Source organism: Bidens hawaiensis, unplaced genomic scaffold, assembly GCF_021521415.1.
Source record: "Bidens hawaiensis isolate Kalapana, Puna unplaced genomic scaffold, B.hawaiensis_p1.1 tig00051398_1, whole genome shotgun sequence".
NCBI classification, from domain to species: domain Eukaryota; kingdom Viridiplantae; phylum Streptophyta; class Magnoliopsida; order Asterales; family Asteraceae; genus Bidens; species Bidens hawaiensis.
In genome coordinates this window covers 27812-46036 of record NW_027499216.1, presented here as the reverse complement: position 1 = coordinate 46036, position 18225 = coordinate 27812, and the positions used below count along the sequence as shown (strand labels likewise).

The 18225-nt window shown below is 32.9% G+C and overlaps 1 protein-coding gene across 1 annotated transcript; it reads right to left on the bottom strand.

The window, feature by feature from the left end:
• Window positions 1-2473: 2473 nt before the first annotated feature.
• Window positions 2474-4700, bottom strand: LOC143599023 (putative UPF0481 protein At3g02645). Its single transcript, XM_077077090.1, has 2 exons — window positions 3640-4700; window positions 2474-2951 (listed from the first exon to the last, which is right to left on the bottom strand). Exons 1-2 carry the CDS (start codon window positions 4698-4700, stop codon window positions 2474-2476), a joined length of 1539 nt encoding a protein of 512 aa, XP_076933205.1.
• Window positions 4701-18225: the final 13525 nt, after the last annotated feature.

Below are 18225 nucleotides of genomic sequence, written 5' to 3'. Positions count from 1 at the left end.
ATTGTCTATTAATTTCAGTTTGGATAAGAAAACTAGAAAAGAATAGCACCTAAATGAAAGCCTAAAAACTTCGAGAAAATCTATGGACATTATCAATAGCAGTGACGAAGGTTGGACTGAGGCACCGAGGGGTCCGAACTCAAAACGTATACAAAATTTCATAAACGAGGGGGGCGGCCTCATTTTTCAGTCGAAAACGGGTAAATTTACTCTACTACGCACAAAAACAGTGGGGCCAGGGCCACCCCTGGCCTCAATTAAACTTCGCCAATGATCAATAACATGAAGGAAACTAGCTAACACGAAATCATAAACGGATTCATGCAATGGTCTTATTTGAGTCATTATATCGCTATTAGAAAAATGCTCGAGCATTACCATATACCGACGAATGAGATATGTCGTGCATTACTGACGAATTAACAGTGGATCCCGCTAAAAACAAAAAGATAAAAGTGCGAACACTTGGCAGTAATCCCCGGGTAAATAAGTATCACTAAGGGTCGACTGAGGACCATTGGTACACGTGTAAACTAAATTCATTCGTATTCACTCACCGAAGATGCTAAAGGAAAGATTTTGGATGGTATTACTAATGCTTTTAAACGATTGTTAGCGAACCTAGGTTGCGACAGGCATGATGATCCATCTGTAATATATATCTTGTTATGACTAATTAATGCATGACAAGTCATGTTTTGTTCAACAACACGTATAGTAGTATCTCATTTTGATATTAAATAAATGTGCGTGATGATTATTACATTGGTAAGTATTAATGAGCCTTGTCGTGTGTTAGTGTGTTACTGAGTTTGTTTCGGTTATACAGAGTCATGTTAGGCCCAGACCAAGTCATTTTGATATATGTGTATTATGATTAGTAAACTAATGGGTCTTGTCAAGTGATCAGTTGGTTTATGTTACATAAAGTCTTACTATGTCATAGCAAATCAGTTTGATTTCAAAGGCATGTGTAAAATGATAATTTGCCTTAGTGAACTTTGTCATGTGGTCTAGTGAGTTGGTTTATGTTACACAAAATTACAATATGTCATAATATGTTATTTTGGTTTTAATAAGAGTGTGTATGATGATTTACACACTAATAGTATTTCATTGGCATTGTCATGTGTTCACGAGTTGATTTAGGTAACATAAAGTCACATCAGCCAATAACAAATCATATGGTGTTAACGACACAATATGAAGATTAATACACTAATGGGTATCGTCATGTGTTAGCGAGCTGGTTTAGGTTTTACAAAGTCATATTAGACCGCAATAATTCATTTTGCTATTAAAGATATGCGTGTGATGATTGGTACAATAATAGGCCTTAATGAACCTCCTATCCCCGTTTTAGATTACAGTCATTAAACAAAATCACTTTATGTCATCACAACAAGTCATTTGAGTTAAAAGCTACATTTCCAATTCTTATTGTTTATTTAGAGGGCGTGCCTTACCAGATAAATGGCATTTACAAATAAATATAAATGTTTTTTTTTTACTAAATTAAATTTCCAGATCCCATATTCTCACTTGTGAATACATGATGATCACCTTAATTTATTTCGTACATTGTACTCTCCAAGACGTGAGAAATGTGACATATGGTAGGTTAGCTTTGTTTCACAAGAATATTGTGTCCTTATATATCTCTATATTTTTTTACAGGTGGTTGTGACGTAAAGAAAAAATGTAGTAATAAAGAAAACTATTTATATTAACATAGATAGATATGGGGAATTGGATGTATAGAACCTTAAAAACGTGAAAAAATTATAAAGATAAATTGATTTTTAGCTAAATTATATGGACGAGGATTAGGAGTCCAATGAGAATGCTCTTATACAAGTTGGAGACACTGAGTATTTACATTTGTCGTTAATATGGCTTGAACATGTAAAAAGAAAGACGAGAATGCTTTTAGCACATGTTGCAATCGAAATATTGTGTTAATGTCTCTTTGAATTATTTTGGAGTCCTCATGCCCGAAATATTTATGTTGGTTTGTGATTTTTGTAAGACATATATAAAGCATGGTTAGGCTAAATGTACATGGCTCTCTTACTTGTCATATCCTATCCTTAAAAAATCACATGATCAATAACATTTTTGGTAGAAGTACATATCAAAATGTTTTCACTCTACCTCACCCACTCGATGTTTCACATTTCACGGCTTCACGCACACCACAATACATACAACCTTGGTGTGATATGTGAAAGCTCAAATGTCTATGTGTCGACTACGTTGCGAACTCAAAAATCTCATTCGACACCTCCGATGGTCTTACCAAATATACTCAACTCATGCATATTTCTATTTAGATTTAAACTTGTAATATTTCGCATATTGATGAAACATAATATTCTTATTGCATGGAAACTATGAAAGAAAGATATTAAACAAACTTAATTACAAAACTAATTATATGCACATCTAAGTATTATGACATGGTTTTTGACCCTTATTTCCTATCGAAGAGCCTTGAACAACCATAAACTTCACAGAACGAGTATAGAATCATGAGCAAGCTCACGAAAATTGCCAACACAACGGTTGCAACTTTCTTTGAGAAGACCAGATCTTTTTTAACAAACCTCCAAGCCTTGATCATCGGTCTTTTGTTGTAATACTCTTTGAGGTCTTCAATTGTCTTGTTGTAACTCACGTAAAAGCTACTCTTATTCATCCCATTGAAGAGATCAGCTATGTCTTTGTCATTCATGTTTCCTTTAATTATGCCCTTATCTCTTAGTAACTTGACATCCACCTCGGTGTCAACGATGCCACTCATCAAGTCCACATATCGCGCCAGTTCTGGTGTTGAGCTAGATGTTGCCACTTCATATGCTAGAAGATTTCTCAATATGACTTCAGAGTAATCCTCAAGAGTAATTGTTGGAAGATAAAGAGTCGCTTTGTTTTCGTCGAACTTAATGTCCTTTATACATAATAGAATTCATGATTTCTCATTATAATTAATAACTAGCAAGTAGCCAAACTTAACTACGCTATTAGAAAACTGGTCATTTGGGATCAAGAAGGCGGTTGCAAATATCATCATGGATAATCATGTTTTGCAACCTTAAGAATCCCATACGCAAACTCTATCGTCTGATTGTCCTTGTTGCAGTGTTGTGAAAGTCAGATTCCAAGGCGTTGGAATCGGCGATTCCAAGGTCCTCAGACATCAACCTTGCTGCATTTTCCCAACTCGGTCGTTATTACTCGCAAAGGTCCAACTCGGTTAAAAGTCGAAGTACTCGGGATAACTCGGCCTCCAAGGTCAAATCGGCCACCACCATTTTTTTATTATTTTTTTTAGTAAAAAGTTAAAAATAACAACAAAACATGAATTTTTTGAATCATGTTTTTTATATGAATTATGCTTATTCTAACGCGAATTATGCTTGTCTTAACGTGTATATAATATCCAATAATTATTTTATAATATAATTATGTTCGAGTACAAGTCGAGTACTCACTGAGTAATTCAAGTACTCCCTACAAGGGGGTAGGCCATCTAACGAGTTTTACAACACTGCCTTGTTGCATCTGGATTGTTGTGTTGCCCAGTTTTCTAGCAAATAAAGCTAAACCCATTCTAAAGAACAATAATTATATAACCGACTAATACCTCCATTTGTGCACCTGAATTTGACTTGAGCGTGTTTGCTGAGAGACGACACCGAGGGGACTTCAATTTCTGTGACAATGGGTTGATCATCGTCTTCTTCTTTGTCTTGTTTCCTTGTTTTTAGACCTAGCAAATTCGATATCTTCTCCCAGGGAATGTTCTTGATGACCTTTATTGGACGATCGGCTTTTCCTCTCATTCCAATGCGTAATCCCATTTCCATTACCTCTTCTATGTTTTCTTTTATGTCGTCGTCGTCATCATCACCATTCGCAATCTTTTTTATATCAACATCATTGTCTTCCCAAAGTACTCCTATCTGAGGAGCTTGTGGGGCATCTTGATTGTTGACAATAGAATGATACATAAGATCAAGCAAATGCAAACAACCCATCCTAACGTTGTAATCCAAATCGTTTGCTAATTTGAGAGGAGAGTGTACCCCACAAAACTTTCTCATCATGAAGATTAACTCGCGATCACCATTTTGATCGGCTGGTGAGAGTCTAAGAGCCTTATATATTTCCTCTAACAAGTACATAGGAATCTGGTTTTCGAGCACCATCACGTCTCTATAAAGTACACCATTGTTTTTCAACCTTTTAGGCATCAAGGTTGATATATCAAGATAATGTGTAAAAAGACCAATCAAGAACAAGCCATCAATTGCAAAAATCCAAGCCAATGTGTCATCTTGAACGTTTATATACTTGTGGTAACAAGCACGGATCACGGGTTCTTTCTCTATGAGCCTATTGATCACCAACGACTCGAATGCTAAGACTTGATCCATGGTCAAGATTGCCTTAACCGCAGCAACTTTGAACCTCTCCATTTGGTATAGATGAGTCTCAAAGTGATGGTAAGGTCCCAATGCGATAGCTAGAGGTACATAAGCCTCGGGCTTGAACCGGCTCGTTGCTTTAGGGACATTGAACACACAAACGGGAATGTCACTTATGTCGTCGCCACCTTCGTCTTCAAAGTTCTTGCTGACTTGATCCACCCACTGCTGCTCGTTAAAATCATCACTCAAAATTGAATTGGAATTCATCTTTCTTTGCTTGAATCAAGCCCATCATACCTTAATATTTATACTATTAATTAATGACTTTAGCCGACTAAAGAAAAGTAAAGGGAAATGTGTTAATTAGGCATCGTTGTGATATCTTTTAAAAAAATGAGGGCATAACGTACAAGACAAAAACTTTATAGCTAGTTAGGTTCATGAACTCTATTTAAAAAAACGTGTATGTATCTTAATATAAAACATGTAAGCCAAGTCTGCGCATTATAATATTAATTAATGTTATAACTTTATGTTAGTAATTAGTTAGCATCAGATTTTTCTTTATAAAATACATGAGAAACACTACAATACTATTTGTAGAAAATAGATTAATACTAGTATAATATTATCACATGAACATAAGGATTGCAATTGTCTATTGTTGCTAGATTCTTTCGACAAAGAACAATTTACATTGTTATGAAATTACTTATTGTATTGGAACAATACGTAACACCATACTGTTGTAGTAAACTAGTAATCGTTAGTCGCTACTCAGGCGGTAGGATGAACGCTATGGATTAATAAGGGATTTGAAATTAATCAGGATTAACTATGATTAATTGACGATTAATCGGGATTCTTACAACTATGCATAACACCATGTGTTACATAAGCTTTATAGTCCTTATCCACTGATGAGACGAATTTCTTGCATGTTGCAACTTGTAATTAGTTGAAGGAACCAAAGACAAAAACTATCAAATATATCATCTAGCGTGCTATTAAAAGTGTTTTAAACTACAATTAACTATTATAAGTGTAGATCGAGTTGGTCAAGTCCAGTTTAATGATCTACGGGTCTCGTCATGACAGTTAAAGAAAAGCAATCCACTAGAAATATTAACTCTTAAAGCACCAACTTCTTCTATTCTTTTCCTAATCACGAAGAACGTACACCATTTATCCAATGGTAACTCGGACATATGATCTAAATCTGGTGGTGCATTTCTACTCCGTTTGTTTGGGAGGCAGTCGTTCTTTAAGGAAAGACTCGAAATTTGTTTTAAGGGAAATCCTTGGCCACACCCTTAAGGAATTGAAGCCAAGGACTATGTTGAAATTCTCGTTGAAGACAATGGTTTGAAGATAGAAAATTTGTTGAAAGCCAGACTTTGTGGACGTTCATACGCGTTCGTACATTTTGTATACGATTTAGTACTAATATGTATTATATATCGTTCGTAAGTTTTGATTCACATAGTGTGAGATGCTTTAGAGTTGAAACTTTTATAATTATACTAGTTTCATTTTTCGAAAATTATAAATTTTTACTGATTTTGAAATTAAAACTACTAGTCAATTAACTTTATACTCAAAAGTTATTTTTTAGAAACAAAGTTTGAACTTTTCATAAACATAATAGTAGGCAAATGCTTATAATATAAGTGCAAAGAGATCGATGCACGTATTTACATTATATATTAAGTAATAAGAATTGTGTCACATGCATGGACTAAAGGTTATTTAATAAACAAAAGAGTTCGAGTGATTCTCTTCTTAACCATTACGTTACGAATAATAATATTAGTTAAAACCCAGGTGTAGCAATACCTAAAATAATAAGTTTGCATGACACAAAAACGAAATCAACTTTTTTTAAAAAATCAACTGACATGTAGAATAAAATATCTATATTTAGGAGAATGGGTATTTGTAGGGGTGTACACGGACCGAACCGGACGAGAGCATGTTCGTTAAGCTTTTGATGGACAAACGGATGGTTCACGAACACTTTACCAAACGAAAATTCATGTCCTTGTCCGTCCATTAAGAAATTGAGTTTGTACATGTCCGTCCGTTAATATCGTAAACAGATGTTAACGGACAATAATGGACAAAAGGACACTAATGGACATTAATGGACAAACGAACATGTGAATATTAATGGACAACGAACACTAATGGACAAACATAAACGGTTACATTTAATTCCAAACACAAATCCAAACAACTTCACCTAAAAATTTGAAATTAAACCATATAACATCCAAATATACTTGATATTTAATATATTAACACAAAGTGGATCATTATAACAGACATCAGACATATGTGGTAATACAAAATTTTGATTAATACCACTAAAAATCCCACAATTAAATTACAATACTTGATATATCTAAACACTTATGATACCGACGTAATCGGACAAACGTTATCGGACGTTCATGAACATTATCGAACGAACTTGGCCCTTGTCCGTGTTCATCCGTTAAGCTTACCGAACGAATTTTTTTGTCAATGTATGGTTCGTTAACAAACAAACATAAACGAATTTCTTGCCGAACGGATGACCAGACGTCCGCCAAACGTCTTGTTCGCTTACAGCCCTAGGTATATGTGATCCTAATGCTATTACGTGCATAAATATATGTGGTCTAGATATATATCGATTTTTTTTGCTGATTTAGGTGGATTGGAGGAAAAAAAAGTGCTTTTAGGTAGTGGACTAGAATTTAATTGCTTTTAGGTAATCCTCCATCTGAGATGGCGGATTACAGGTACACGCAAGCAAGCTTTCCACCTGTGTCTCCAAGTCGGATGCCATGTCAATGGGTAATACACGTGGAATCCTCTATCTGAGATAGAGGATTACATAAACTCATTTTACCAAAATTCACCGTGGACCTACCATATGGAATCTCATTTTTTACTTTCTGGACACGTGTCACAACCCCTGAAATCCTCTATCCAAATAGAGGATTGTCACACAAAGAATCTCATTTTTTACCTCCAACGTTTTCAAAGAGCGAATTTTCGGATTGACCAAAATCTAGGTTTCAAATGTTGGGGATGATTCATGAAGGAGAGCGTTTACAATATCCTTCACGTCTACAAACAGATCCGGTTGACTTAGGCCGAACCAAAACCAACCTCAAAGAACACGTAGGAGGAACATGAGAAGAGGTGGTGTCTTAGTGGACGAAGAAGCGGGGACCTCGAGTGTCCAAAACTTATTTAATAATGATATGGAGACGATATGGAGAATCGTCAATGATCAATATCTCGAAGTTACGCCACCACAAGCGGTTTGCAACCTAGATTTTGGTCAATCCGAAAATTCGCTCTTTGAAAACGTTGGAGGTAAAAAATGAGATTCTTTGTGTGGCAATCCTCTATTTGGATAGAGGATTTCAGGGGTTGTGACACGTGTCCAGGAGGTAAAAAATGAGATTCCATATGGTAAGTCCACGGTGAATTTTGGTAAAATGAGTTTATGTAATCCTCTATCTCAAATAGAGGATTCCACGTGTATTACCCATTGACATGGCATCCGACTTGGAGACACAGGTGGAAAGCTTGCTTGCGTGTACCTGTAATCCGCCATCTCAGATGGGGATTACCTAAAAGCAATTAAATTCTAGTCCACTACCTAAAAGCATTTTTTTTCTTCAACCCACCTAAATCAGCAAAAAAATCGATATATACAAATGTGTAATTTAATGTTTAATAGAATACTAACGTGCATCTTGTTTTCGTGTACGCTATGGACAAATATGGAAGAAGAACCAGAAACACATAATTTTCAACAAATTAATAGCGATTCGTTGTCAAAGATACTAAGGAAAGTATGTATTGTTGGGTTAAGAATGAATCGCAATTACCATGTATAGATAACCATAGGGATAGATGTTGCAATTTCATATGGCATTAGAGGAAAGTCAAAGGTGAAGCTTGGAGAATTATAACTTTGCCTCCATAGATGAAGCTTGGAGACTTGGATTGGACAAGGAAAAAGGAGAATGGATCACTCAAATCCGAAAATTGGGACGCAAAACGATCTATTTAATGTACGAGGCATGAAGATTAAGAGTAGAGTGGGAATGCGAGATAGACTTAACGTTGGTGCTTTTGGACGTGTTCAAATCCATACATGGGAAGTGTATATGCGATAAGATAAACGTTTTACTGATTGCGTGTATGAATACATACTCTGTTTGTTTTAGATGAATATCAAATATGAACGCCTATTATGAATAGGGTTCCAAGAGGCCGGAGAGTCAAGATGATTATGGTTATAGAACTACAGAGTAGAGACTAGTTCCATAAACTCATAAAGTGGAAACGGAAGACAGACAAGTAACCGGTCACGTGAATATATCAGACAAGACCAAATTCATCTTCGACGAGTCGAAGGGTGCAAAGCCAAGTCACGAAGATGAATGCAGAATGAAGTGGAGGCGCCAAGTGTAAAAAAGTAAGCCATTCTCAACCGCGCAAGATAGCGAAGGAGGGTAATAGAAAAACCAATGCAGGCAAGTCTTGAACAAGATAATGTGTGTTGTACAAGTTTATAAGTCAAGACATGAATTAGATTCAATATAGGAACGGTCTCATTTAGCTACAGAGACAACAAGTGTAACATGTAAGTGTTTTCTAAAACCGTATTAAGTAATTATATATGTTTCTTCTAATATTATGTTTTAGTACGACTGTACGAGGCATGTTAATAGCTAAGAGAATTTATGGTTAGCCTGATTTAACAAATACAAAATGTAACATGAAAGCATAGAAAGATAACTCCCTAACGCTTATTTAGTGTCTCCTAGCTTCCCATCGGCCAACATATTGAATTCTGACATTGTACCACAAAGGGCATGTGGTATCAAGAAATGTGCCACGGACTCACGGGTATTATTTCGAGTTCCGTGGCTATTAAAATGGGTATATTGGTTTTATTAGTCCCAACTATCTTATTTTGGCCGTTGTCGGCCCAACTTACAAATTGGCTGCTGATGGCTTAACTTTTAATGTATTTGTTCCCGACGGTCCGCGACTAACGGAATCCTAACACCGTTAGTTGCAGGTCGCCGGAAAAACGTTTTTGGTCGGGAAACTCACATTTTTTTTTCAAAAAACACCACCCGAACACCGCCACCACCACCAATTGACTCACCACCAACCAACCACCACCACTTGAGTACCACTAACCGTTTCAGACGATGGTTCTAGGGTTCCGGCAACCTCAATAATTTGGGCTTTTACTAGAAAAAAGGTTCCTAAAGGTGTGATACAAAGTTACAAATATGTTTAGAACAAAAATGTTGAGTTTTCCGGAAAACAATGTGAGTTTTTCTGCCAAAAACGTTTTTCCGGGGACCTGCAACTAACGATGTTAGGATTCTGATAGCTGCGAACCATTGGGAACAAATACGTTAAAAATTGGGACCATCAGCAGTCAATTCGTTAGTTGGGACCGACAGCGACCAAAATGTGATAATTGGGATTAATAAAAACCAATATACCTTAAAAATGTGTATTAATTTAAGAATATATTTCAAATATAATATTTTAAAAAAATAAGTTAAACATCAACTAGGAAAATACCCCCCCGCGCTATGCGGCGGGTTTCGCGTGTATAGTGAGAATGAGAATTGCTCGTATAATCTAGTTTTGCTAATACAATTTACATAGTAATTTACAATGGTCAATTAAGCAGATAACTGTGATTAGCACCAACATACCAAAAGCGATTGAAAAATGTAACTGTAACATGTCTTGAAACATACGAGAAAATAGGAAAACATAACATCACCCAGAATTCATTACATATGCATCCAACCCGTGATTTGTGGCGGTGTTGTATAAGGCCATAAGGGTGTTGAAGACTTGTTATCTACTATATCCAGACATTGCCCAAGGGGAGGGTGAGGATGGTGACAGACCCGCCCACTTTCCCGAGAGGCCCATAATTGTTAAAAAATAAAATTTATATTTTATATAGTATTTTGTTTTAACACAAGAGTCTACAAAAGTGACTCTTTGGATTGAATGGAAAGCGTTTTAGAGTAAGAGAACAAAGGTCATGTGTTCAATTTTCACAATTAGTGTTCATTTTTTATAGAAAAAAAAACTTTTATTTGTGTTTTATATGAGTCATTTTATTAACATATTTATTACTAGGGTATAGACCCGCGTGACACGCGAGTGAAAGAACATGTCACTACAAATAATAAATTTAAACATACGGTCAAATTAAGATAATAGTGGTTGATAGTTTGTTACAAAACTATTATCAAATTACATTGTCTAAACATTCAAACTTAAAATTTACAATAACTTAAATTAAACAGTACCAACAAAAGACATTAACAAAACCGCTAAACTGGTTCTTGATATTAAAACATCAGCCAAATCTTCAAAAGTTAAACCAACACAAACTTCAAATTCCTAAACACCTGAAAATTTGTAAAAACAAAACAAAAATTCATTAAAATTAATTTAACATAACAACATGTTTAATAATTAATAACATCTAAGCGTGGTTACTAAGTCTAAAAAAATGTTGTCAATATAATTCTTTTATTAAATCTATGTCTAATATGTAATGTAAAGTATTAATATATTACCCTCTACTTCCTAATCGGACAACAAACTTTCAGAATAACAATCATAATAACTTTGATAGTGTAAAAAGGTCTTTAACATCTACTACTTGTATTAAATATAACAACAATACGAAAAGAGTTATATTTTACCTTAATGTTCGTCATCAGACTCAAAATTGTCGGGAAAATCTTCATAATCATTCTCATAGTTAGAACATTCTTCTAACCATTTGACCTTCGAACTAACCTCAGCTTCCAACTAAAGATGCGCAAGTTCTTTTCTTGCATTGCTAACTTTAACACGTCAAGCTCTCTCAACATCACCAAATCATCACACGACAATAGTTGTTTCGGCTTAAAATTCTTATACTCTCCATTCTCGAACCAGGCAACAACCTTGTTTTGATAAGGGTAAAAGAACCACTCCCTTACATGTTCATAAGGTAAAGCCTCTTGATAAAGATCATGAAAGAAATTATGTAAAACATTTATCAAATTTGTTTCTTGTTGACATGGCAAATTCTTCCTGAGGCTGATCTGATGTATCTGATGTTTAAACTGATTATCGAACAACATAATTGATTCAATATTATCTTTTTCTAACGTTGCTAAATTGCTAAATACAAATTGATACTTACGGAATAGTTTACAATACCTCCAGTTCATAATCGTAGCCATTAAAGGAGTTTAGTTATCTTGAGAAACTTAGTATTGTTAAAGAAGAAGAAGAAGAAGAAGAAGAAGAAGAAGAAGAAGAAATAGGATTAAAATGGAAAATTAAAAAATAGATATAAGAAGTGACGGTTTTATTGTTCCAAGAAAATTAATGATGAAATCTATCTAGTTATTATAATGTAGAGTTACCCTATAGTTAATAATATTTAATTAGATAGTATGATAAATATCTTAAATAATTTAAATTAAAAAGTAAATATTGAAAAGGTATGTTATAAAACAAATTTAAACAAACAGGTTTATATCCACAAAATTTATGTATAATATTAAAAATAAAAAAATATTTATAATTAAATAAAAAAATTAAATATATGATACCAAAAAAATATTAAATACAAAAAGTTATGTACAAATGTTGTAAAGTATAGAACAAAATAAATTACATTATAACCATTACATTTATTATGAGATTTCAAATCGAATTACATAGGAAATTTAAACAATTAACATTCTATGTTTCCAAAAATCTCCTTGTAAACAACATTTGTTGTTTTATTTATAAGTTTTGATTCTTTGTCGAGTATCACTAACTTAATACCATCTCTAGTCTTCACTCGTGACAAAGCAACATAAAGCTGACCGTGAGAAAATACTGGATCTTTAAGATACAATCCAACTCTTGACAATGATTGACATTGACTCTTGTTGATTATCATGGCAAAACATACGGATATAGGAAACTGACTTCTTTTTAATTTGAACGGAAGTTTCTTATCAGTTGGTGTAAGACTTACTCGACTAATTAGAGTGCGATATCCGATATTCGTACCAGATACAACTTTTGCTTCAATTACACGCCTACCGAGACTAACAACTTGAAGGCGCATACCATTGCACAAGCCCTTTTTGTGATTAATACCTTATAGCATGATCGGAACACCAACTTTGAGGGCCAATCTATGATTAGGCATGCCTGACATCTTTAAACCATTTAACAAATCAGGAGAGTACAACTGTGGATCACCTAAAACAGATATAATTTTACAATGCACTAATTAGACATTTGAATTTGAATTGAATAAATACCTAGGTGTAGGGATAACACCTAAAACATTGCATCTTACTGTCTTGCATTCATACTCCTTTCCATCTTCACCATTATTTTCCATGAGCTTACGGCTACAAATATTACACCCAATGTAATACCATTCCGTATCTGGGCAGATTGCCTTAATTGTACAAAGGATAATGATACTTTTAGGCTGCATTATAGTACATGTCGACTTAATAAATATACAATTAATTTTGAAAGATAATTAGGATAAAATAAAGATTGTAATAATTAACTTACAGGTATAATGGTACAAATATCACCGATGTTAAAAAAATCTGTTGCTCTCAAAAACTCATCATCAACAGACGACAACATCTTCACTGGAATCGGTTTACGAACAGAAACATCATTGGCATTTAGCAGATCCACCAAACTACAAAATTAAATATTTAATGAATTTAGGAATAAGTAATACAATAATAAATTTACAAACTTAATACATAAATGAAAAGAATATGGGTTTAATAATATACCTGTTTTTGTATTCTTCAATCTCAAATAAATAGTCGTTTATAAAGAAACGGCTAACATTAGATCCAAAAGAATTCGACACATAAACTTTCTCTAAAAAACGAAAATTATAATACGACACATTAGTTTAAGTTAGTGACATGTTAAAACATGCGAAAGTTAAAAACAATAGACATAGTTACCTTTACCATCAGAACCGGGTGTAATACTTAACCCTACCAAACTGAAGTATAACTATCGCATGGCCTTCATCAAAATGTTCAATAACATATTTGGAGAGCTCAGAAACATAATGATCCCATAGTGTGAGATACACACAGTTTCCACTGAAATTACAGAAGCGTTACAAACAGTCATAAGTATAAAGTTTATTAACCTAAATATGTAATCAAATGTTATGTGTAATAGTAATACCGTAAATCACATATCTCCATTGTACGCTTGTTTTTGTCCTTCACGTTTGAAGCATTGCTCTTGAACACATGAACCACGTGACCAATAATATCTAACACAAAGAAAAATAAATAAATAATTTATTAACAGATTTAATGGAAATCTAAGACTAAAATTATAAATCTATTTATTTGGATGTCAAAAATTTATTTTATACCAACTGTCGATTTCAAATAAATATCTTTATTGATTAGTGATTCAAAATAAATCATCTTAAAACCAAACAGACGACCATCAAACTCCTGACATGAATTCACATGTGTGTTTGGTCCCAACACCAATTTGTTGGGACAGTCAATCACACGGTAGTTCGATCCACTTAAACCAAAGCTCGGATTAACTATAGTCAGAGTTGAGCTTTCCTTGAGAAATCTTTTGAATCTAAAGATATCCTGTTTGTAAACTGTAGCCTGGATTCGATTCTCCTGTCATTAAAGCAAAAAAAACATATGAGAATTAAGATATTTAAGTAAAACATTATATTAAATACGTACATTTTCATCCATGAGCACCATCTCGATCAGAAAACCTCATTCACATTTTTGTTTTTTATGCTCCACATTCTTAAAAATCTAACCTTCAGAGTTGATGGTGATGTTTCTAGAACATCAATCTCATTAAGCATGGTAAATTTTTGATCTTCCTCTGACCTATGAATAAAATAAAAATATAAAAGAATAGAAGAAATTATTTGAAACATAAACAAAATGAATAAAAAGGGATGAGCTTACATGGTTGGAGAATTTTTAGTTATGAACACTATGTTAATGGCTTATGTGATTACCTAGATATTTATATAGCAGAATGTATAAACTATAAATTATGGTAAACGTATTATCTTTAGAAAGTTTCTAAATAAAAAATGAAACGAATTTTAGCGGTTTATTGTAGGTATACTTATTCCAAAAATAAAAGATATATTATATTTATAAATTTTAAGATTATTTTATGGTTAACGGAAAAAGTCAATGAAATCATATATTCTTTACTTAATTATTAATTATTGATATTATTGTCAATTTGAAAAAAAAAATTGTTTTTAAAAAATCACAATTATTATTTCAAAACTTTATAAATTTATAATCTTAACAAAATAAATTGAGATTTCACAATGAAACGTGTTTTTTGAAAATATTCCTTAATATTTTCCTTAATTTAGGATTATTTTATGGTAAACGGAAAAAGTGAAGGGAATCATAAATTAGTTAGTTAATTATGTTATTATTGGTTCTTTGAAAAAATATTCTTTGTTTCAAAAAATCACAATTATTATTTAAAAACTTACTAAACTAATAGTCTGAACAAAATTAAAATATCACATTTACTATTTACTAATTTCAATATTTATGGTTCTAATTATTTTATTTTATTGTTAGATAATTTATTAATAAAATCAGTTACTGAAATCATTAATTGTTTACTTAATTACTTAATCATTGTTATTATCGCCAAATTTAAAATGATTAGTTTGTTTTACAAAATCACAATTATGATTTAGAAAACTTACTAAACTTATAGTCTTAACAAAATTAAAAGTTTCTGTTATTTGATAAAACTAAAAATAAAGTTGCCGGAAAATTAAATTAGACGGAAATTAGCCGTAAATCATAATTAACATCGAACAAATAAAACAATTATAAATTATAAATTTAACACAAATAGATCAGAAGATTGGTCGGATAAAAATTAATTAATTAAAATTATATTTCAATAACAATACAAAAACCAACGGGAAAATAAATTGAACGGAAATTAGCCGGAATTTCAAATATAAATATTTGGATAACAAAAATATAAGAACAGGTTAGCCGGAAAATTTATTTACTGGGACAAAGAAAAAATATATAAATTCTACAGAAATATATAAACAAATCGGAAGTTTATTATGGATTCAAGGAAACTTTTGTAGGAAGAATAAGTGGAAATCATTAAACAAAAAAATTATTTACTAACCGGAACAATCAGTAAACAAAAAATAGGCGTATGACAGATTTGCCTTAACGATTGACAATAAAACAACTGTATTTGAAAAATTGGATTGACAGTTACCTTCAATATAATCATCTGATAATCAAATCCCACTATTTTGATGTATCCAATAGGTTCGAATCCAAAGGTCACAAATAGGGCTCGTATTGTTGATAAATAATGTAGAGGTTCCATGGTGGATATGAACGACGGATGTAGGATTCATGGTGGATATCAAAGGTAGAATAGATTGTAGATCTCGCCGCCGGAAATAGGGTTGGTAAAATCATCGGGAGATTAGAGAGAGAATCGATGGTGGAGTAAATTTTTTTTTGAAAAAAAAAAACCGGGTTTTGTTTAATTGTCAATATGGAGACCCGGACACGTGGCGCAATATTAGACAATCTGAGATAGGAAACTGCTGACTGGATTGCCAATGTGGACTGTCTAGTTGAAGGTCATGTGTCCACATTGTATTGATTTAATAGTATTTAAAGACTTGTATTTGTTTGTTTTGGGCTTTTGATAAACAACACTTATTGATAAAATTGTCAAATTAACTATTACATAATCGAGAACACGATTTAGGGGGGGGGGGTTACTCGTTCCATGGCCCAAATTTCTAAGGGGTTTTCGGAGACGACCCTAACTATATCGATAGATTAATATAAACCATGCAGACTTAAACTTAATGGACGCTGAAAAGAAGCAAATGTTTAGAGTTAAAAGTTAGTTTTAATTATAGTAAGTAAATAAAAAAAATGTATAAAAAAAATAAAAGAAAAAAAATATGTTTTAAAGATTTAAAAAATAACATTAATAAACTGATAACTCTATTAAAGTTTAGAAGCAAGAGGTATGGTAGAAATGCAAGTCGTTTAATGAAAAAAAATTATTAAGCTTTATGCATCATATAATAGCACTATTAGAATTAATTACTTCAATGACACCTGTCGTTTGACGCGAAAACTTGGAGACTATTCGAGTAGTGCTACAAGCTTATTGCTTTATTGTTATATTTAATAAATATAGAATAAAACTTCAAATATCTTTGATTGGTATATAGAATATTAAATTCTATAAATTAAACCTTCATTGGTTTTGTCACATAATGACAGGGTTTTTATCAAAGGAAAAGAGAAAACAAATACAGAGAAAGTTGCTTGTATAATTAACTCTTTATCACTATCACAACACCACCACCCATCAATCCCATGTTTCTCTCTGTACAACTACCATAACACCCCATGGTCACCACCTCACTTTATATCCGGTAACCTGGCTGTATATCTCCTTTCTCTCTTTAAAAAACCCAAAACCGATCTGTTTAAATATAGCCTTTCTGGTTTACTTTTCTTCAAAATGGAGGTGGTTGTGGGATGATGGTAGAGGTGGTGTTGGTTTATATGCAACTCTATGTTGTACATTAAGCTTTCATGATTGTACAGTCATTGTCAGAAGGTTTTCGGTAGTAACGGGGTTGGTGGTGGCAAGAACGGAAGGGAAGGGGAGGATATGGGGTGGAAAGGACAATGAACTTGTACACAGACACAAAAATAAGAACCAACTAATTAACTGTTTGTGATAGAGAGATGCATTGGATGCTTGTACCACATGCTTAATAATATGTAGCGCTAGAACAGTAGTCTTTTGTGTCTTACCAGAAACTTCATAATTAATATATACTAGTTGAAAACCCGCGCGATGCTGCGGCGACGGCAATTTGCAACGTAATACTCATTTTTAGTTAGTTTATCGATCATCTAATGATATACGTTGTATACTACGTATGTTAGTTATTTTATTAGTATAAAATTTATATAGAAGTTTATTATGTTGTTTGTTTTATTTTTCGTATAGTTTTTGACATTCTAGATAAGTGTGGGCTCTCTACATCATAAGCCATACACAACTCAGTTCAATACTAATTAAGCTTCAAAATTATCAACCGTGTACTTCTACAAACCATAGTGCAATAACAAATTCAAAAAATCCACAAGTAACATTTGTTATATATTTAGTATATAACATTTGTTCAAAGGAACAAATGATTTCCTTTTATACACTGCTAACCAGGCCATATTAATATAAATCCACAACACTTGTGTTTCAAGTGATCATTCCATAGGTGATATGGTTATTGATAAAAAAAAGATACAATTTATTTTTAATTTTTAACTTTTTATACTCCTAATATGAAAGGATTTAAAATTCTATATAATACAGAAACAAAAGAACCGGGTCTTAAAACTTGGGGTTCTAGAGACAATATCTATAGTTTGAATTCATTTAAAAACAACCCAAAAAACGTTTTAGTCAATAGACTTGTATTAACCTTATCAAACAAATCAACAACATTCGCGGTCAGAGGAGGATGTCTTTCATCGATCACAAAATAAACTCTTCGGGTATTGTATTTGTCGTTTTTTATTTGTTGCAAAACAGCCCGTTTCAAGCTAAAATATGTTCCTACATTTTTCTTATATGTCTATTATTA